General features: G+C 42.9%; 1 protein-coding gene across 6 annotated transcripts in view; it reads left to right on the top strand.

Annotated features, from left to right (window-relative positions):
- The window catches only part of GIT1 (GIT ArfGAP 1), a 130,591-nt gene that overhangs the window by 45,293 nt on the left and 61,835 nt on the right, over positions 1-23,463 (top strand). For all 6 annotated transcript variants that reach the window (XM_075854312.1, XM_075854314.1, XM_075854313.1 and 3 more), the window contains exon 2: positions 20,407-20,540. In XM_075854312.1, the coding sequence (XP_075710427.1) occupies positions 20,407-20,540 (134 nt within the window). The remainder of the gene's footprint in view (positions 1-20,406; positions 20,541-23,463) is intronic.

Here is a 23,463-nt window from a genome sequence, read left to right as displayed (position 1 = left end):
CTGAAAAGGTAAAAATCTACTTTTTTGCTGAAAAAACGTAGACATTTTTAATTTTTACAAGGAATAAAGGAGAAAAAGCACCCCAACATTTGTGAAACAATTTCTCCCGATGACGTAAATACGCCATATGTGGTAATAAAGTGCAGTTTGGACCCACAGCGGGGCTTTAAAGGGAAGGAGCGCTATTTGGCTTTTGGAGCTCAAATTTAGCCAAAATAGTTTTTGGGTGTCATGTCGAATTTGCAAAGCCCCCGAGGGACCAAAACAGTGGACGCCCCCCAAAAGTAACCCCATTTGGAAAACTACACCACTTAAGGAATCTATCTAGGGGTATAGTGAGCATTTAGACCCCACAGGTCTTTTACAGAATTTATGAGAATTAGGCCGTGAAAATTAATATCAACATTATTTCCACTAAAATTTTCAATTTCACAAAGGATAAAGGAGAAAAAGCCGCCCAACATTTGTAAAGCAATTTCTCCCGAGTACGACTATACCCCACATGTGGTCATAAATGTTTTTTCATTAGAAAGTAATTAACCCTTTCCGGACTGATCCATGTTTTTGCTTTTTCTTTTTAATTTTTCCCTCCCCGCTTTCCGAGAGCCATAACTTTTTTTTTATTTTTTCGTCAATAGAGCGGTGTGAGGGCTTATTTTTTTGCGGGACGAGCTGTATTTTTTTTTTGGTACTATTTTTTGGTACATACAACTTTTTTAGCACTTTTTATTACAATTTTTGGTAGAGCAAAGGTGACCAAAAAATAGCGATTTTTGCCGTTTTAAATTCTTTATTTTTCACGGCGTTCACCGTGCCAGTTAAATAATGGTATATTGTAATAGCTTGGACTTTACGGACGCAGCGATGCCAATTTTGTGTATTTTTTTTTTTTGTTTTTTTACATTACTTTAGAGAAAAAATGTGAAAAGGTTTTTTTTTTTGGACTTTAAATATTTATTTAATTTTTTCCACTAATAATAACTATTTACTTTTGTTTTTACATATTTTATTAGACCCCTAGTAGACTTGAACCAGCGATCGTTAGATCACTGGTAGAATACACTGCAATACTAATGTATTGCAGTATATTGTCATTTTTACATGCTCCTGTAACAGCGCAATCGCTGTTTCTGTCCGTTAGTCCCGGGTGTCAGCTGTAATACACAGCTGACACCCGGGCGCGGGCTCAGTGCGTGAGACGCTCCATACATCACCCCCCACACCACGACATGCTATTAAGTCATGGTGCGGGAAAGGTTTCATGCGCAGCGGATGGTGCAAAGTGAAAATTTACATTTTCGACCGATGTGCCATTTTAGTGCACTATATGTTGTGCCCAGTTTGTGCCACAAATAAAATATTAACCGGGTTCTCCCGGGTATGGCGATGCCATATCGGTGGACGTAAACGGCTGTTTGGGCACGCTGTAGGGCTCAGAAGGGAGGGAGCGCCATTTGGCTTTTGGAGCACAGATTTAGCTTGGTAGTAGCTCTGGCATTTTGCTGGTATTTCAGTTTATAATGTGGGGGTACATGTAGGCTGGGCAGAGTACATCAGGGCATAATAAGAGGGTATAATAATGCGGTAAATAAATAATAATCCGCAGATATGTGGCCAGTGTGGCGCCCGATCTTATCCGCTTTTGGAACACTGCACATTTTGCATCGCTATATTCTGGGAGCCAGAACTTTTTTTATTTTCTCACCACCGGAGCCGTGTGAGGGCTTATTCTTTGCTGGACAAGCTGTAGTTTTCATTGGTACCATTTTGGGGTACATGCAATTTTTTTTTTATCACTTTTTATTCCATTTTTCCGCAAGCAAGGTGACCAAAAACCATAAATTCTGACAATGTTTTTTATTAATTTTTTTACGGCGTTCACCCTGGGCTATAAATGATCATCGTATTTTATTCTGCGCGTCGATACGATTACGGCGATACCAGATGTATATCGTTATTTTTACATTTGGCAGCAATTGCACAATAAAATAACTTATTTATAAAATAAACTATTCACCGTATTCTGAGAGCCATAACTTTTTTTATTTTTCAGTCAAAAAAGCCGTGTAAGGGCTTGTTTTTTGCGGGACAGGATGTAGTTTGCATTGGTACCATTTTGGCGTACATGCGACTTTTTGATCACTTTTTATTATATATTTTGGGAGGGGTGGTGACCAAAAAATAGTGATTCCGGCATTGTTTTTCGTTTATTTTATTTGCGGTGTTCACCGTGCGGGAAAAATAATATTAGAGTTTTATAGTAGGGGTCGTTACGAACGCGGTGATACCAAATATGTGTACTTTTCTTTTACGTGTACTTTTTTTTTCCTATAATAAAAGACTTATTTTAGGAAAAAAAGCAGTTCTTATTTATGTCACTTATAACTTTTATTTTTACACTTTTTAAAAAAAATATTTGTATTTATTTTTTAACTTTTTTCACTTGTCCCACTAGGGGACACTTAGACTTGCAGCTCTGATCGCTGCTGGAATACATTACACTACACACGTAGTGTAATGCATTCCAACTGTCATTGTGACGTGACAGTCAAACGGACAGGAAGCCTACGAGGACCACCCTCCGGCTGGTCCTCATAGGCTTCGGTACATGGCAGCCCGGAAGCCATTGTCACGTGAGGGCTGCCGGTCTCCGCTAAACTCCTTAGATGTGGCGATCGGAATCAACCGCCGCATCGAAGGGGTTAACTGCCGAAATCAGCGGCGATGGACCGCTGATCGGCAACAGGGAATGCATGGCAGACACCCTGCACAGTTAACCGCCGCTATTTAGATGGAACACACAGGGCGGATACGCTGCGTAAACGTACACAGCGTATCCGTCCTGGAAATCGCAGGGAATTCCGCCTGAAAGAACGCACCGAATTGTGGTGCAATTTTTCGGGCGGAATGTCTGCTGCGAAATACTGCAGGAAAAACAGTTTGTACTTACCACCCAGACGTTGTCATGGCGATGCGTCCCTCCGTTCTGAGCACAGCCCGGCCTTCCTGGAAGACACAGGCTGCAACAGTCACATGGGATGAAACGTGATCCCAGGAGGCCGGGCTGCGTTCAGAACGGAGGATTGTGCCAACATGAGAACGGCCGGGGGGGGGGGGGGAGTCTAAGATTTTTTTATTGATTTTGAAATAAGAAAAAAGCTTTTCTTGTTGCGGTGGAATTGCAGCATTTTTGTCGTAAATCTCGTAATGCGTGGCTTTTTGTAGCGGGTTTTACAAAGAGCAGCGATTCCGCGGCATAAATGGACATGCTGCGGATTAAAAAAGCGCACCACAGGTCAATGTTTTTTTTTTTTAAATTTCGCCAGATGTTCAAATCTCATCTCTGCTGCTACAGAACTACGCTGCAGATTTTCCGTAATGAAATCTGTTGTGGAAATGCTGCAGTATATAAAGGCATTGTGTTCAAACTCTAAGGCAGGGGGTTTCAAGTCGCAGTCCAAATGCTTTTTTGCCGCGTTTCGCTGCAATACCACATCATTTTGAGATTTCTGTGATTTTGGTCAAATGCATTTTGACCCAGACGTGTCAACCTAGCCTAAGCCTTTGTTCCCACACACCGGATACGCTGCAGATTTCCTGTAACAGAAAATCTGCAGCAGAGTCTCTAGAAAACGCTGGTAAATCTTTCACAGAAATCCGCAACAAATAGTGCGTTTTTCCTGCTTATATTACTGCGGAAGCGCTGCGTTTTTTTTCCGCAGCTGTTTCACTTGCGGATTTAGTGTTAAACATTGGTTATAGCAAAGTATATGTGAACCTGCGGATTTCCAGCGGTTCTTACTACATCTGTTGTAGAATTTCTGCCCCCCATTGAAGTCTATGGACCAAACACGCAACATCTCCGAACAGAACACGCAGAATAAATTGACATGCTGCGGAATTAAAAAACGCACCGCAGAACACTTTCAGCGCAACTTTTGTGCATTTTTTCCCCACAGTGTGGGTGTGAAATTTTCTAAATCTCATTCACTTTGCTGCTACTGTAAATGCTGTGGAATTTCCGCACAGAATTCCGTTCTGGAAATTCTCCACCGTTTACGCTACGTGGGAACCCGGCTTTAACTCCTTAACGCCGAAGGACGGATATATCCGTCCTCAGCAGCTCCTAGTTCGCGCAGGAGGACGGATATATCCGTCCTGTGATCGCGCGGGTACTGACAGCGTACCCATGCGATCAGCGGCAGGAGCCCAACTGTTATACACAGCCTGGCTCCTGCTGCAACTGCCGGAAGTTTAACCCATTAAATGCAGCTGTCAATAGTGACAGCGGCATTTAATGTGTTTGACGGAGGGAGCTCCCTCTGTCACCTGATCGGCGCCCCCGCAAACAAATCGCGGGTCGCCGTCGGGTTTCCATGACAGCCGGGGGTCTAACAAAGACCCGCAGGTCTGTCTTCAGCATCTGCCTGTTAGGCGATGCCAGAGGCCTGACCTAATAGGTTGCCTGTCAGATTTACACTGACAGGCAATAATGCTTCGGTATACTAAGTATACCAAAGCATTATATATGCGATCAACAGATCGCATAGTGAAGTCCCCTGATGGGACTTTAAAAAAAAATGACAATCAGTTAAATAAAGTTTGTGGGAAAAAAAAAATAAAATTACAGTCAAAGTCAAATAAAACTTTTTTGGCCCAAAAAGTGGTTTTATTTAGTAAAACTGTCAAAACAAATCACACATACACATATATGGTATCCCCGCGATCGTAACAACTTGACCAATAAAATGAACACAATAATTAAACCGCCGGATGAACGGCGTCCAAAGAAAATACTCTCTTTTCCCCCATTCCCCCCATAAAAAATAAAATAAAAGTTGATCTATAAGCGCTATGTACCCCAAAATAGTACTAATTAAAACTACACATTGTCCCGCAAAAATCAAGCCCACGTACGGCCACATCGACGGAAAAATAAATACGTTACGGCTCTTGGAACGCGGCGATGCAAAAACAAGTAATTTTTTTCTAAAAGGGTTTTTATTGTGCAAACGTAGGAAAAACATATAAAACCTCTACATATTTGGTATCCCCGTAATCGTACCGACCCATAGAATAAAGTTAACATGTTATTTACGCTGCATAGTAAACGGCGTAAATTTATAACGTGAAAATTAATGCTGGAATAGCTGCTTATTTTCAATTCTCTCCTAAAATAAGGTTAATAAAAGTTAATCAATATATTATAAGCATCTAAAAATGGTACAGTTAAAAAATACAACTCGTCCCGCAAAAAACAAGTCCTTATACGGCGATGTCGACGGAATAAAAAAAAAGTTACGACACTTGGAATGCGACCGTGAAAAAACAAAAAATAATCCTTGGTCATTAACGTGCAAAATGGCCCGGTCATTAAGGGGTTAAGGTTTGTGTGTATCAACAGTCAGAAGATCAATCGATAAAATGTCTGCCTCTCACCTACCAATATTAAAGTCATAGGGGGAATTTACTAAAAATGCATTTCCGTTACCAGCCTTCATCTAAAGAGCATTGGAGCAATATGCGCCTAATTTATTAAAAGGTGCGTGCCTGTTTAATAACATCTCTGACTGTCCTTGCGCCAGAAAGTAAAATCTTTTCCAGCTACGAACTTGAGTAGATTTGCGCTATAATTTACGCCAGTTTCTGTCGTAAATTCTAGTGAATTTATCGGGCAGTGGAAGGCCACACCCCCTTCTGTTAAGCCCCAATCGTTTTTTAGTAAAGTGGTTTGAGCATCGCAAATGCATTTTTCTGTACCATAAAACTGGCGTAGAAAGAATAATAGATTAACCCCAGTGTTATTTCCCAGATGCCACAGTAAGGTATGTGTGTTCCATAGCCACAGGGCAGTGAGGTAATACATTCTTGAAATACTTGACGAAAAACAAAATTGTCTTATTAAAATTAAGTTGGATACTTATCTATTGTATGTTAAAAAAATCAGCGCTAGATGGAAAAATACGGAAAGAAAAACATTTTCATGCAAGGGAAAACCCTAAATCCAATTTCAATGAACTCGAAGTAAGAAGATTAATAATCGGAAGGAAGGAGAAAAGTGTTGGTACAGGGATTACGGGGCCCAGTCTGTAGCACGACTTTGAAAGCGTGTGTTTTTTTAAAATAAAAATGTCCAGTGTGATTGGTGCAACTTTTTATTAAAAATAATTATTACTGTTTGAGCTACAGCTGCTTTGTATTCTGTATACACATCAGCTGTATCGTGCGCTAAGACCTGAATCTGTCAGGTGAGGATCTACCTGTAATCGATCATATCTAAGTTATGAACTTAGAATCCGTCACTGAACCAGTCAGTTCCGCAGACCTGACAGATATAGGTTTCAGCGCTAGATACAGCTGTTCTATATACAGAATACAAAGCAGCTGTATCTCAAAAAGTAAAAAAAATTTTTATTAAAAATATTTTGAAAGTTGCACCAATCACACTGATAGACCTTTTTATTAAATGTCCCCTGTTGAGTCACGAGCCAGCTTTACAAATGTCGCTTTCCATGGGCTTATATTGGAACTCTTACATGGGAGTTAAGGGGGTTGTATGGGCTTTATAAAAATTTCCTTTTTTTTCCCCCTCCAAATGGTGTTATTTTCTGAACCAAAACAAAAAATACTCACCTTCTATTTCCTTGCTGCTCCAGCCCAGCTGGGCCACAGTCCCCCATCAGTCGGACTGTGACATTTCGTACCGGCATGTGTTCGCACCAGTCAGTCACAACGGTGATCTCATTATGTACGGCACAGGACTGCTGCGGCCAGTGATTGGCTGAAACGGTCACATGACGATATGGAATGTCACAGCTCAAGCTAATTTAAATCGAGACTGGCAGCGCTGGTGCTGCAGGAGAAAAAAAACAGATAATCCCTTTAAGGGTAGAATTCACTTTGAAACCTATTCTCCAATCTGGCTTTAAATCAAAGGTGTAGCTATAGGTAGTACAGAGGTTGCGGTTGCACCAGAGTCTGGTGCCTTAGGGGGCCCAAAAGATCCTCCTGCCCAATATCATGACGTCGGTGCTATAAATCATGTATAAGAGGGGCGCTGTTACAGATTTTGCTCTGGGGACCAGAAGCTTGAAGCTACTCCTCGATTTTAATACATTGTCCGCAGCGCTGAGCAGCCATACATTGCGTTTGTCCATAGAGGCTGCTGTATGAATGGCTTCCTGGAAATAGATGCAGCATAGTACTGCAGCCGCACTTTACTATGCTTCTGCTGTCCTCGCATATACATGACTATTATAACACACTATCCTATACGCATTCAGGTATAACATTAAAACCAGATGCCTAATATTGTGTAGGTTCCACTTGTGGCACCAAAACCGCTCTGAAGGTGTCCTGTGGTATCTGGCATCAAGACGTTCGCAGCAGATCCTTTAAAGAGGCTCTGTCACCAGATTATCAAATCCCTATCTCCTATTGCATGTGATCGGCGCTGCAATGTAGATAACAGTAACGTTTTTTGTTTTTTTTTAAAACGATCATTTTTGGCCAAGTTATGAGCAATTTTATATATATGCAAATGAGCCTTTCTAATGGACAACTGGGCGTGTTTTCTCTTATTTCCAATTGGGCGTGTATTGTGTTTTAAGCAACTGGGCGTGTTTACTTGTTTCACTGCACAATCACACTGTGCTGTGGATCATGCTGGGCTGGAACAATGAGAAGTGTAGGACGCTGATTGGTCACTGATTGGTCAGCGTCATACACTCTGTACAACACCCAGTTGGTAAAAAGTAAAAACACGCCCAGTTGTCCATTGAGAAACTCATTAGCATAAATCTAAAATTGCTCATAACTTGCTCAAAAATGATTGTTTTTCAAAATAAAAACCACTGCTGTTCTCTACATTACAGCGCCAATCAGATTATGTAGGAGACAGGGCACTTATAATCTGGTGACAGAGCCTCTTTAAAATGTAAGTGGGACCTTCATTGATCGGACTTTTTTTAACATTTTTTTTTTTTTTTTTTCATTTTTACAGCACATCCTGCAGATGCTCGATCAGATTGAGATCTGGGGGATTTGAAGGGCCAAGCCAACACCTTGAACTTCGTATCATGTTCCTCAAATCATTTTTGCAGTGTGGCAGGGCGCATTATCCTTCTAAAAGAGGTCACTGCTATTCGGCAATGCTGTTGCCATGAAAGGGTGTGCTTGGTCTGCAACAAGGTTAAAAATGTTCTATGTGTCAAAGTAAATGCTACATGCATGCCAGGATCCAAGGTTTCCCAGCAGAACATTGTCCAGAGCATTACGTTGCCACCTTACCTTCTTTCCATAGTGCATTCTGGTGCCATCGGTTTCTCAAGAAAAAAACGCACACGCACCCGGATGTCCACGCGATGTAAAAGAAAACGTGATCCATCAGACCAGGCCCCCTCTTTCCATTGCTCCATGGTCCAGTTCTGATGCTCACATGCTCATTGTAGGTGCTTTCGGCTGTGAACAAGGGTCAGATTAGGAACTGTGACGGTCTGCAGCTATGCGGCCCCGTACCAGAAAACGGAGAGCCAGCATAACCTTTTTTAGCAATTTGTGCTACGGTAACTAGTCTGCAGGATCGGACCAGGCAGGCTAGCCTTTGCTCCTCATGCTCGTTAGTGAGACTTGTGCGTCCATGGCCCTGTCACCGTTTCATCGGTTGTCCTTCTATGGACATCTTTTGGTAGGTAATAACCACTGCATACCGGTAACACGCCACAAGACCTGTCGTTTTGGAAATGCTCTGACCCAGTCGTCTAGCCATCACAAGCCGCTCATGTCCTTACACTTTCCTGCTTCCAACGCATTAACTTCAAGAACTGGCTTTTCACATGCTGCCTAATATATCCCACCCCTTAATAGGCGTTATACCCATTGTTACGAGATATTTAGTGTTATTCACTTCACCTGTCGTTTTATTGTTTGGGTACCTTCAGACGTTGCGGTGAGTTTACAACTGTATAAACGAAAAAAGAAAACACATCCAAAAACGCATACATTTTTACCACTATTTGGTGCGTTTTTGTTTTTCAGTTGCGTTTTTGCCGCAACCACATTTAAAAAGGCACTATATCGCGGTAAAAACGCATGCAGTTTTTTTTATTTTTGTTTTTAACCGCACCTCAACCGCAACATCTGAATTGACCATTACAGGTGAAAGGTATAATATAGAGCTCCATTATACCACTACAAATGTATATGCCTTTATTCTTTAATCGCCAGGTTATTACCACAGACTACCTTTTATCACACTACGTTCCACATACAATCCTCGTAGCAAGTGAGATGTGCGTCAAACAATACCATCAGTTTGTTAAAATGGTTCATGGCATGATATCATATGTTATCTAAGCTGGAAAAATGGCTGTTCCGTTAAAAATCACTTAGGAGTTGTATGTATGAAGGACTAAAGTACTTCTTCTTCAAACGCATAGTTTGTCCTTTCTGCATTCATAGCCAAATCCCCTGTGGAAAGATTCTATATATTGATTTTAGAATTAATGCAGTTTTAGATTTGTCGCCCTCTGCACTATTTCATTTGTAAAAACAGCCTCCCGCGACTCCTCGCACTTAGGCTTTAGTCAATCACGTTGCGAGAAAATGCTGCAATCAAGAGGAATTCAAATATTTTTTAATAGGCCTTCAGATAGAGAACTAAAATAGTCCATTCCACCATAAAACATAATTGATTATGGAACAAGCAGCACACATTGCTTACTTTAGCTCGCAATTAGAGGCCGCTTCCTGACGGAAGGGTTTTAACATTGATTTCACAGCTTGTGGCGGCATGCCACAGAGATTATTAAAATGGATGGGGCTGGATATTAAAGGTGTGCTAACAAAACTTCATCCTCACAAAAAAAAAAAGTAGAAAAACTTTACATGCCTTGTAGCCATGCTGTCAAAAATGATATCAAGGAATATGTCCACGTGTCTGAGTATTGCAAGGAATTTGCTGAATAGTTGCACTTTATTATCATCGCAGAGAAGCCCGTGTGTGTTATTGCCAATACTTTATTGCTAAATTTGACTTGTATTTTCTGTTGCTGTTGGAATTATTTTCTAGTGTCAATCATGACATACTTACATACATATATGGACAGTGGCGTCAGGGGCTCCCCTCTGACCCACCCCAATAGATAGCACCCCCTGCCTGTAAATAGCAACATCTCCCCCACCCCGGAAAAGAGCTCCACTGCAGCTCCCTGTAGGAGCGGAGTCCCCGGTGGCCAGACCTCGCTCTGGCCGGGAATTTCGCTCCTGGAGAAGCCCCCGGCGTCGATATCCATATATGAACAGTGACGTGAAGGGATTACTCCTGGAGCGGAATCCCCGGCCAGAGGGCTGCCGGCAGCAGGGGAGAGAGAGCCTATGATGTCACTGTCCATATATGGACAGACGTCAGGTGCTCAGTCTATGAGCGGAATCCCTGGCCAGAGGGATTCCGCTCCTACAGGGAGTTACAGTGGCGATATCTACAGGGGGATAGCGCTATCTACATGGGCATTGTGGCGCTATATTGGAGGTGTGGCACTATCTACAGGGGACACTTGCAATATCTACATGGGCACTATATGGGCTCTAGCACTTTGTATGTGGGCACTATCTCACTTTATATGTGGGCACTGTGGTACGATTTGGGCACTGCGGCACGATCTAGTGGACACTGGCACTTTATATGTAGGAACTTTGTCACTTCACTGTGGCACTATCTACAGTGGGCACTGTAGTACTATGTGGGCACAGGCCCTATGTGGGCATTATCTACAGTGGGCACTGTCGCACTATCTGCAGGGACATTGCGGCACTATCTACATCGGCACTGTGGTGTTTTCAGTGAGTTAAGACAAAAAAAAACCCTGACAAATGAAATCCATCCCTTTTTTTTTTTTTTTTACGGCAAGAAAAAACGATGAGAAATGGCCATTAAAAAAAGGACTGGAAATGGATGAAAATGTGCAGACACACTGATTCAAACCGACAATAAAATCAGTTGATCAGTTTTTAGTGGCCATTTTTTTTCACTGTCGTGTGAATTTAGCCTTATCAAAAAAAAATTGGTAATAGGTTTTTATTACCAATTGTGCACTTTTTCTCCTTCAGCCTGCATGTATTATAATACTTGGAAGTTACACAATTGCGTTGACAGTGAAATCAGACTGACGGACTCAATCTTCAGTGGCTCGGCTCCTGTGATGTCCTGAATTCGGGTCGAAGTATGATCAAATCAAAATTGATAACATTTTATTTATCATCTTATCTGTTTTCTGGATATCACAGGAGCCGCGGGAGATTCAGCTCTTCGCAGAAGCCCATCTATCGGATTTGACTGAGAGGGATTCTGTATGTATTGTGATGTGTGCAGGCGGCAGAACAAAAACCGTGCACAATTTTTAATAATAACGATGACAAAAATTATTTTATAACACAAAATACATGCAATAAAACATTTTTGCAACAAAGGTATCCATACTCTTTAAAATGTCCTGTTATTTGGATTTCAAATATTGTTGGGTATGTGTGCGTTCTGTGGTAGATGGAGAAAACGTTCTTCCCCCCTCCACTTTCCTCTTTTGTTTCTGTTTTATTAAAAGTTGTGTGTAAGTCTGTATGCGTGCTATTTCCCCGAATAGTAAGGCCGAATATGTAGCATTATGTAAATTTGAGAAGAATAATAGTCTCACTGCCATCGTGAGGGGAAACTTTACCAAAATGTTTGCGCTCCTGTTTAAAGAGACTCTGTCACTAGTTTTAGTCCTGCACTATCGAAAGCACTAACTAATCTGATAGGCGCTGTCACACTGATCAAGCTAGTGAAAATTGTGTCCCAAAACGTTTATTATTTTAAAAGTTATGAGCTTTTTTCTAAATATGTAAATGAGCCTTTATTAGACAAGTGGGAGGTAACCGCAGTGATTCTCCTGAGGTGGAGCCTCCTCACAGCCTCTGATGCTGTCCTATCAGCATGAAGCTGCTTCACACAGTGTGAGAGACTGAGGCTGGAGGGAAGGGGGATCACTTAAAACCGCCATATCTCTGGCTGTGGACCACCTAGAACAGCGGTTATGGTGGCATATGAAAGACGATATTCTATTATTGTTATATAACACCATGATCTAGCTGTGAAACAACCGCAGATATCACTAGTTGAAAAGAGTCTGGAATGGAAGCTGTATACTATATGATCAGGCTGTGTTGCTGGGCGGGGAAGGGGGAGAAGCTGTATGCGGATTGGACAGTGTCATACAGAAAATATTGCACTGCCCAGAGTGAAAAGAAAGAGTCACCTCCTATTTGGCTATTAGAGGCAAATTAGCCTATTTAGAAGAATGCTCATAACTTTGCATATAAACGTTTTTTAAAACAAATTGCGCTGTAGTTATCAGCCGCAAAGCGCCTATTAGATTAGTTAGGGGATAGGGAATTTATAAACTGGTGATAGTCTCTTTAAACTCTTCTATTTCTCTAGGAGGACTTTATTTATTCCCGGTCTTTCCTTTGTAGCACCCGTGTTTTGCATCATAAACAATGCATCGATTCGAAAGCAAATAGTGGTGGCTAACTGCCTACTGGTCTTCTTGAGACTTGTAGTTCTAAAGCAGTTTGAGGGAACTAGGTTGGTTTCCATCATGGAGATGTAGTCAGGCTAAGGAGTCTTAACCCGTTAGTGACCACCAATACGCCTTTTCACGTTGGCCACTAATGGGCTTTATTCTGTTGCATAAGCCTTTTCACGGCACTGCATCACAATAAATAAACATAGCAGGGAGCCGTCAAATCTCCCTGCTCTCAGCTGCCAGACGTAGCTGAGGGCTGGGGGCATCGCTGCTCGAGCGGGTGAGATTGATATTAGTATCGATCTCACCCGTTTAACCCCTCAGATGCGGCGCTCAATAGCGAGCAACGCATCTGAGTGGTTTTGGAGAGAGGGAGGGAGCTCCCTCTCATCCCACTGACACCCGGCGATAAGATCACAGAGTGTCTGTGTCTCCGATGGCAGCCGGGGGCCTAATAAAGGCCCCCAGGTCTGCCTGTAGTGAATGCCTGCTAGATCATGCCAGAGTCATGTCCTAGCAGATGTCTGTCTATTTTAAACCAAAGTATTGCAGTGTATTATAAAAGCGATCGGATGATCGCATATTAAAGTCCCCTAGTGGGACTAGTAAAAAAAAAAAGTTTAATAAAGTTAATTAAAAAAAAAAAAATTAAAAACCCACTTTTTCCCCTTACAAAATGCTTTACTATTAAAAAAACAAAATAAAGTAATGCGACGATGGAAAAACGTAAAAAATAGCTCGGTCATTAAGGTATAAAATAGGCTGGTCATTAAAGGGTTAAGGTACTTTTACATGGGCCAATGATCGGCCAAACGAGTGTTCATACGAAAACGCAACTATCAGCCGATGAAGGATGCAGCACGTCGGTCGGTGCCGTCGGCTCCATACACAAGGAGCAAAGATCGTTAATGTGATTGTTGGTCCCCGTGCGTTTGCAGTATGTTGGCAGCACATCTGAGACATCACTCTATGATAATAGGTGTATAAAGCCTCCATTATATCTGTAGTAGGCGTTTTCATTTCTTCCTCCTGCTGGGACTTGATTAGATCGGTGGGAAGGGCAGGTCACGCCGGGGTTACCAAAAATGACTCAATTCTACGTGAATGTCACTCTGTAGCAGACATGCATTTATATGAGCAGCAGCTGGAGAGAACTTTTTCTTGACCTGAAGCAAGTCTGTGTATCTGTAGTGAATGCATATGACTTGTCAGGCAAGAGAAGCTTACACCGCTACATTTCCAGAAGACCACACTTTGCACATGAAGGTCGTTTTCTGTCTCTCTTCACCAGCAACTTGTTAATCGATAGCAAAATTTTTCCACGTGGTAATTGACCGGTGCGGATTTCAAATTCTGCAGCATGTCCATTTCTGTTGCGGATTTTCACAGCTGATTTGATCTCTTTCAATGAGAGGAATGAAATTCGCAACAAATTCTGCAGCATTAAATGCAGATTACACATGCGGATTTTGCTCCAGATTCGCCGCGGGTATTTCTGCCACGTGTGCACCTTCCGTAATGATACCAATGACTGTACATCTTTAATATTGTTCATTTGTTGAAAATTTCTACACAATCGGTTACAGGTCATTTTTAATTTGCTTTAATGAGCACATTTTATTTTTTTGGCTTCCTCCTTGGATTTCTGCAGCTCTGATGTGTTAAGTTCCGGAACAAACAAAAGTAATGGTCCATTTTATGAATATAGTGGTAATTGTTGGTTTGCTCGTTGATGGCGATCTTAAAGGCGTTTTCAGGGACCAATTAACTAATTTCTATTTCACTGCACATATATTATTTTTATAATTTGTAATATACTTAAGTTTTGATTTCAACTTCTAACATCCGATTCCAGCGCCGGTCACGTGCTGTGTCTCCAGTAGCAAAATCTTTACTTGTGGTACTACTAGGGATGTCACGATACCAGAATTTGGACTTCGATACCGATACTTCGTTTAGTATTGCGATTTCGATGCCAAAACAATACTTTGCCAACAGTAAAAAAAAAAAAGTTCTTCCATTTTGTGATGTGAGGCGCGAGGTGTGATGATGAATTGGGCCTCACATTAATAATAATTAACCCCATTATGTTTCTCAGTCATGGGTTAATTTGTGAGGTACATGATGGGGTTAATTACTATAAGGGCAGATACAGACGGACGTTGCGTTTTTGCGCGCGCAAACAACGCGTTTTGCGCGCGCAAAAACCATTTGACAGCTGCGTGTGTCATCCGTGTCTGATGAGCGGCTGCGTGATTTTCGCGCAGCTGCCATCATAGAGATGAGGCTAGTCGACGGCCGTCACTGTCCAAGGTGCTGAAAGAGCTAACTCTTTCAGCACCCTCGACAGTGAAAGCCGAACACATCCTATCGAAAAACCTGTTGAAAAAAAAGAAAAAGTTCGTACTTACCGAGAACTTCCCGGCCGTTGCCTTGGTGACGCGTCCTTGGTGACGCGCCTCTCGACATCGGGCCCCACCTCCCTGGATTACGCGCCAGTCCATGTGACCGCTGCAGCCTGTGCTTGGCTGGAGCTGTCACTTGGACTGAATTGTCATCCCGGGAGGTCAGACTGGAGGAAGAAGCCGGGAGTTAGCGGTAAGTCAGAACTTTGTTTTTTTTTCTACAGGTTCATGTATATTGGGATCGGAAGTCACTGTCCATGGTGCTGAAACAGTTTAACTCTTTCACCACCATGGACAGTGACTATCTCCTGACGTCGCGTACCGATAATTTTTTTGCCGAGTTCGGGCCAAAACGAGTTCGGCCGAACCCGGTGAAGTTCGGTTCGCTTGTCCGGCTTCGCTCATCGCAAAGACACTCCGTTTGGATGGTCGGAAACAGAAAAGCACGTGGTGCTTTTCTGTTTACATTCATCCTTTTGACAGCTGGTGCGCTGTTTCAGTCGGTTCGCACGGAAGTGCTTCCGTGCAACCTGCGTGGTTTTCACACACCCATTGACTTCAATGGGTGCGTGATGCGCGAAATACGCAGAGTTATTGAACCTGTCGCGCTTTTTGCGCAGCAGACAAACGCTGCGCAAAAAGCACGGACTGTCTGTACTGCCCCATAGACTTGTATTGGTCCATGCGTGCCGCGTGAAAACCACGCGGCCCGCACGGACCGAATACACGCTCGTGTGAATCCCCCCTTAATGTGAGGCACATGGAGGTTAAATTCATCGCACCTCATGCCTCACAAGTGAAAGAAAGCCGTTTTTATTTTATTTTTGACAGCGTACACATCATAAATGACGCAAAAAAATTGTTGTGCAGGTTATTACGGCCGCGCCAATACCGAATATGTGATAATTTTATGTATTAAGAGTTAATGTTTATTGTAAAAAAGGTGTATGTGTATTTTTTTTTATTTAATATGACTTTGTTTTTACTTTATTTTTAAACTTTAATGTACTGGCATATATCTATATACTGATAGTACACAGGCATATCTATATACAGATAGTACACAGGCATATATCTATATGCCAGTACATTAGCCTGTGTACTGATAGTACACAGGCAGTTGTTAGGACATACCTAAGTATGCCCTAACAGGAAATATGGTAGGACAGCCCTGGGGTCCTTCAATGGACCCTGGGCTGTCTGCCCATATATGGTATGTCCCTCAATCGCGTCACAGGGATTCCTGTGACGCGATCCAAGGGGCATCCCCCGTTCTCACTTTCCTCTTGGATGCTGCAGTCAGCTGTGATCGCAGCATTCAGGAGAATAGGGGCGAATATGAGGTTTCTCTGATCTCCGCCGTTATAGAGCTGGGCTGCGGCCGTGTAATACGTCCATTGCCCCGCTCCTGACATTAAGTGTGCGCGCGGTCAGCATGAGGTGATGCGGCCGGCGCTGCACTAATGAGTGGCGGCGCAGGCACTGAGAACAGAACTTGGGGGTGTTTTGTAGTGCGCACGCCATGTTCTGTCTTCAGTGCCGGCGATCATTAGCGCAGCGCTGGCCACATCACATCATCCTGACGGCGCACACTTGTCAGGAGCAGGGTAATGGCTGTATTACATAGCCGCAGCCCCGCTCTCATACTTTCATGTGTTACTATACTAAGCTATGCGGCCGCACAGCTAAATATCGAAATACATGAAATAACAGTATTGAACCGTTTGGGGATGCAAAATATCGAAACAGTATCGAAGTTTCGAATCATTGTGCATCCCTAGGTGCTACCCCGTACATGATATTTCAATTCCGTTTTCCTGCCAGCTCAATGTACGGTAACATCATTCCTGACGTTACTGCACGCTGAAGGAAGGAGAGGACCGGATACTCTTTCAGCGTCTCTGAGCATGCGTGGTCGTGTTTGATCGGCCTTGCTCCTGACGCATGGCATGCTGGGAGAAAAGCGATGCATGCTGGGAGCAGACCTAGGTCATAGGAGGTATGTAAACATGCAGAATGTAAAGAGAGAACGTTTACGGCACGAAAGGAAACTGAAAACTTCAGAAAGGTATTTAGGCGGGTGTATTCATAGCTAAATAAAACGAAACGTCAGACTACTAAGAAAAATATTTTTTAGATCTCAGAAAACCCCTTTAATTTCTAGTTCTGTCACAATCTGCCTGGCGCCCAGGCCTTCAGTGCCCTAAAATTCAAATGTTGTATCTGCTAAAGCCTGAGCTTCAGTTTCAACTATTTTGTGGTCAGACTGTGCACTACCGCAGTGTTTACAGCATATGGTTTGTAAATATATACACTATGGCCAATAGTATGTGGACGCCACCCAGAATTATTGGGTTCAGGTATTTCAGCCACACCTATTGCAAACAGGTGCATAAAATCAAGCACACAGCTATGCAATCTGCATATACAAACATTGGTTGTAGTATGTTCGTACTGAAGAACTCAGTGACTTTAAAGTGTACCTCCGACTATGAACAACTTTCTATAAATCAATAGTACAAGCGAAGATAAGAAACTTTGTAATATATATTACAGAAAAAAAAATCTTCAATTATCAGACTCCTTTCCTTCTCCCCTCCCCCCCCCCCCCTCCCGGCTCCTTATGCGCCATTGACACTGCATTTGACCTGTCCGGGCACATATGTCTAAAGTACCCATAGGCTCCCAATATACCGATAGGAAGTGTTCTATTGGCTTCTATCGGGCAGTATATGTTGGGTATACCTTTTTTTGTTGGACTGAATAGTGTACTAGACTATGCAATTCTATCCAGACCCCAGAGGCATCCAGTAAAAAAAAGTATACATTAAACCTATGTTTTTTGGGGGTTTTTACATGGCAGCCTAACGATCACAGGCATCCGTTAAATGTATATGTCACTTGGTTTTCATGACATATCCGTTAAACGGATTCCATTATAGCCTTTGGGTGACGGATGCATTAAACAGATGCCTAATAGTGGTATCCATCACCCATTATAATTGTATCTGTTTAAGGCCGGATTCACACAGCCGTCTTCGTTTCGTGAGATACAGACCGTATGTCGGCTGAAATTCCCAGATCGAATCTAGTTCATGGAGTCTGGTTACTACCATAATGGTTATCTGCCTCCCCGCGGGAGTACTGTCCTGTAATCATGTTTACAGTAGGGGCCATTATTCCCGCGGGGAAGCAGGGACTCCTAGCATCATAGATAACTATTATGCTGGTATCTCATGGACCGAACATGGCCATGTGAATCTGGTCTAACGCATACGTCATGAGTTCATGACGTATCCGTTAAACGGATACTATTCTATTCTATAGGCATCCATCGCAGCCTCTTTTTAACATATAGGTCAGAAGCTTTTCCCGGCATACACATCAAACAGAGACCACTACATGCGGTGTGGAAAGAGCAGGTCCCTTTATTCCCTGTACGTTTTGAAGTATGTGACGGGAGAACTCTCAGCGCACACATCACACGTACCCATAGTTCCCACTATACCATCATCAGGCAGTATACGTCGGGTATACAGGTTTTTTTTTTTCTGGATAGCGCAGCGGAGTTTACTGCACTATTCTTTTCAGAGGCATCCAGTAAAAAAAGCAAACGTATACGTTAAACATATGTTTTTTTTTAACATGGTAGCCTATGGGTGCTGGATGCCACTGCATGGCATTTGTTAAACAAATAAGTCATGGTCTTATCAATAGCTTTTCATGACATATCCGTTAAACGTATGCCATTATATCCTATGAGTGACAGATGTGCCTAACAGTGGCATCCGTCACCCATAGGCTATAATAGTATCTGTTTGACAGATACGTCGTGAAAAAGGGTCATGAGGGTTCAGGGCGTTATGAACTAAAGGGGGTTTTACACTGGACGATTATCGGGCAGACGATCGCTCATATAACACTCGTTGCCGATAATTCCCCTTTGTAAACAGGGCAGCGATCCGCAGGTGAACGAGAAAACACTCGATCATCTGCTGGTCGTATCGTTTTTAAAAAGTACGATTATCGTGATAATGTATTGGAACGAGCGATTGGAGTAACGACCGCTCTTCTCCATCCATAGCTCCGAGTGACAGGAGCAAACGAGCGCCGATCAACGAGACTTCAGCCGGTGTAAAAGGGCCTTTAGATGTGATAGTTTACAGGTGGATCCTGCTTAAGTGAACATAGCCTTTGAGGCCTTATTTACACGAGCGTAGTTCACGTCCGCGATATGTGCGTGAAAATCACGCACGTCGCACGGACATTTGCTAGTCAATGGGGCTGTTCAGACATTTCGTGTTTTTCACACAGCATGTCCTATACTTTAGCGTTTTTCACGCATCACGCACCCATTGAAGTCAGTGGGTATGTGAAAACCGCGCACGGCACACGGACGCACTTCAGTGTGCCGCGCGTGATTCACGCTACAGTTGTTGAAGAAATGAAGGGAATAATAAAACTACCTCCTTCATTTCTGTTTATAAACATTAAAACCACGTGTCATAACGATGCCATACGCGCAAAAAACACGGTTCCACGCACCAAACACTGATGCCACACGGAACTGCAACGCGCAAAAAACGCACACGTTCGTGTAAACAAGGCCTAACTGTTCACTCACTCTGGGATAGAATCCATACAGGTGGCCAGAGCTTCAATACTGCAGGTCAATGCTATGTCCTCTGGTTCTAAATATTATCTTTTTCTCTGTTGCATGCTCTGCTTTTTGCACACCTAGATCAAGGAAAAGCATTCTCCACAGATATAAAGCATTCATTTATGGAAGAAAGGAGACTGGGAGAGGAAGGTGGGAAGATGATGGGTGCTGGGTGGGCACCTGGGTGCAGCATGTGGCCTGCCATTGCTCTACAGTATTATGTTCTGGTGCTTTTAATGTGTTTTATATAGTGAAATCTTTTTCACATCACCACACAAAATTGCAAACAATTTGAGTGGTTCACTTAGGCCCTGTTCACACTAAGTTTTAAATAACGCAGAAAAAAAAGGCTTTCCCCACCTCCCATTGATGTCAATGGGAGGTTTGAGACGGAAACGCCTGAAGAAAAGGCATGACGCTTTTCCCCATGAGCGTTTTTTTCCGCTTACGTAAAAAAAACGCCTCCGCCTCCCATTGAAATCAATGGGAGGCATTTTTGGCGGTTTCCTCGTCAAAAACAACACCAAAAATCTCAGTGTGAAAATACCCTTAAGTATACAGAATGCTGTTTGATATAGTTAGCAAACATATACAGTACACAAATAAACACAAAATTATGACTCCCCCCCCCCCCCCCCTCCCATTAAGAGATCAGTGACAGAACTTGCGTATAGCTTACAGTACTGCATTCTAAACTTCTCCATTACTTCCCTGCATCTAGAATTTTAAAACCATTTGCATATAATGTTTGACTTATGTTATGCTTTACTTTTCTCTACAGATCCTGGTTGGGCCTCCATAAACCGGGGAGTGCTGATCTGTGATGAGTGCTGCAGTGTGCACCGCAGCCTTGGAAGACACATCTCAATTGTCAAGCACCTTCGACATAGTGCATGGCCATCGTCACTTTTACAGGTCCGCCTCTTATTATCTCTTTATCAAGACTAGAACTAGTACAAAGTAGTAATGGGTAATGTTACTAAGGTGGAAATCTAGTTTCTGGTTTGTCATAGATTCATGTGTTAAAGGGAGAGACCAGATGTCCGTATTGAACTACCAACAGGCTATTCTAGATTAGGCTAACCTGATTCTGACGTGTATTATGTCTTTCCCCAGAGTGAATCCTTTGAAGAGAGAAAGCTTTTATTACATGTATGCAAATGAGGATTTTTGGGCATCACCTTTGCTCCAAAATGCTCCCTCGTCATTCCCCAGTTCAACCCCCCTCCCTCCCTGCTTCCTTTGATTGACAGGGGCAATCAAAGGCAAGTTCACACCTGGCCCTGTAGTGTAGTGAACGTGTGCGCGACCCTACATCCTAATCGGCGCATGAGTAGTAGTGCCAATTAGAACGAAGAGCATAAGGATTACACTGCGCATGCGCCGATTTCGGATACGGCGCATGCGCAGTACGACCTCAACTCTCCTAGTACGCTGCCTGGCCCCTGTCAATCAAAGGAAGCAGGGAGGGGGGGGGGGGTCAAACTAGGGAATGACGAGAGAGCATTTTGGAGCAACTGTGATGCCCTCGTTACTCCAAAATGCTCATTTGCATAAATAAAAGCTTTTTCTCTTCAAAGGAGGCACTCTGGGGAAAGACATAATACACGTCAGGATCAGGTTAGCCTAATCTAGAATAGCCTGTTGGTAGTTCAATATCTGGTGATAGACTCCCTTTAAGATCACATTGATGGAGTCTGTGATCTTGAGCCAAGTTCTGAAACGTTTTTGCCTCTGTTCGCCAGATTTCTGTAACTTGACATCTGACAACATTCTGAACAAATAGTAATTTTTCCAATAACCGAAATCTGTGAGCAATGCGAAATAGAATACCATTGCCCGTACTATAACTCGGACGCACACAGACCATTTTCCCTAATCTGTGAGAAAGAAGATCAATGCATGCTTTTTCAACACCAACGGGGCAATTCTTTCAGGGTAGAATGCTGTCTCAAGGAGGCAACACACAATGACGCACACAGTTCAGTCTATGCAATGCTCTACTTGTATTGAGGACATGCATTGCTTGCCACCTATTAGGCCTCATGCACACGACTGTGCATTTGTGTCCGCATACTATCCACAATTGCGTATTGTATAGGGCATATTATATCCTATGGGCCAATGCACACGACCGTGATTTCCATGATCCGTGCATTGCCCGGACCGGAAAAAAATAAGACTTCATTTTACGGACCGCAATTGTGGTCTGAGCTCCTTGAAGTCAATACACATCTTGTGTGTGTGCATAGTCCGTGATTGCGGACAGCCCATAGATGACACTCCTTGAGCCGTCCGTGCCGTAATCACGGACCATGCACATGTCTACGGTCATTTGCATGAGGCCTTAGAGATTATGGATGTCAGAGAGAGACCCCCGCAGTAGAAAGAGCCGTTGCAAGTGAACAATGCACTTCGTGCCCCTTTAGAGTCTTGTCTATCAGGGTGTTGGATAATTTTAGATTTACATTTCAGGTTGTAACGCTCTTTTTCATTATACATGTTTCAATTCAGGTTTAGACAAATGTTTTCCAGGTCTAGGAGTCGGCTCTAAATATTAGGAGACAGCCGTAACCTACTGTATGGCAAGATCCACAAGTTTGGGTAGTATTGCTGCACATGCAGCAATCGGGATATGTTATCCTGGCATTATTTTAGGTCCCCATCCCTCCAGTAGTCGGTATAGAACGTCTCTTGGTTATTACGGCTGTACCTCCAGTTATTTCCCCTACAGCGGTGGTGTGTGCAACTAGATATTTGGTGCTGCAAAAACGATATATGTGACCGGAACATGTTTTGTTTTTTTGATAGTCGATAGCAGACAGATGTCACTGAGTGTACAAACAAAAACAAAAATAAATATGACGTAGGGCAAAAACACCATGTGAAGCAATTTTTTTTTTAAATTCTATTTTTATTTATTTCTCACAAGATTGCGACAGAGACATACAACATATCACGACTCAATGATATACATTTGTAACGTGTGAGCATCAAGGAAGATCATGCGGATAAAAAGAATAAGATGAGAGAGAGAACCGGAAAGAGGGAGGAAGAAGGGTATAGGGGGCTTATCCTCCGCATCCACCCCATAAGCGGACGTCTCATAGGAAAAATAAGTAAATTTAGTTACATCTGTTAGGACAGCAGAGCGATGTACTCCGAAGAATTCTCAAAGCTTACCCAGGTTGACCAGACGCGCATAAACTTATCATGAGTGTCCCGCAAGGAGGCTGTAAGCTCCTTCTTACGTTTCACTTCTTAGATCTTATTAGCACCGTGGGGGGCTCGACCTGTTTCCACATAGCCGGAATGCAAGCGCGCGCCGTGTTGATCAGATGTCGCACTATTGACTTCTTGTATGTGGAGATCGGGATGTCACACAGATGAAGCAGGAAGAGACCCGGGGATCTGGGCAGCGTATAGTCAGTAAACCTAGAAGCTACACTCCAAACCTTATCCCAAAAAGCTGTTAATCGCCGACAATCCCAAAAGGTATGTAAAAGATCACCTACCCCCACTCCGCATCTCCAAAACATAGGGGACACCCCAGGGTAAAATTTGTGAAGTCTGGAAGGGACCCTGTACCACCTCGTCAGAATCTTATATCCCGCTTCCTGAATTCTACTTTATATGGAAGATTGATGAGTCATGGTATACAACCGAGTACGCACATCCGCTGTAAGGTTATGTGCACACGACAACGCCAAATACGTCTGAAATTACGGAGCTGTTTTAAGGAGAAAACAGCTCCTGAATTTCAGACGTTTTTACAAGGGAACGCGTTTTTTGCGGCATCTTTTACGGACGTAATTGGAGCTGGTTTTCATTGGAGTCA

The sequence above is a fragment of the Rhinoderma darwinii genome, chromosome 2 (genome assembly GCF_050947455.1).
Source record: "Rhinoderma darwinii isolate aRhiDar2 chromosome 2, aRhiDar2.hap1, whole genome shotgun sequence".
In the NCBI taxonomy this organism is placed as follows: domain Eukaryota; kingdom Metazoa; phylum Chordata; class Amphibia; order Anura; family Rhinodermatidae; genus Rhinoderma; species Rhinoderma darwinii.
This window is presented reverse-complemented; position numbering and strand designations above follow the sequence as displayed.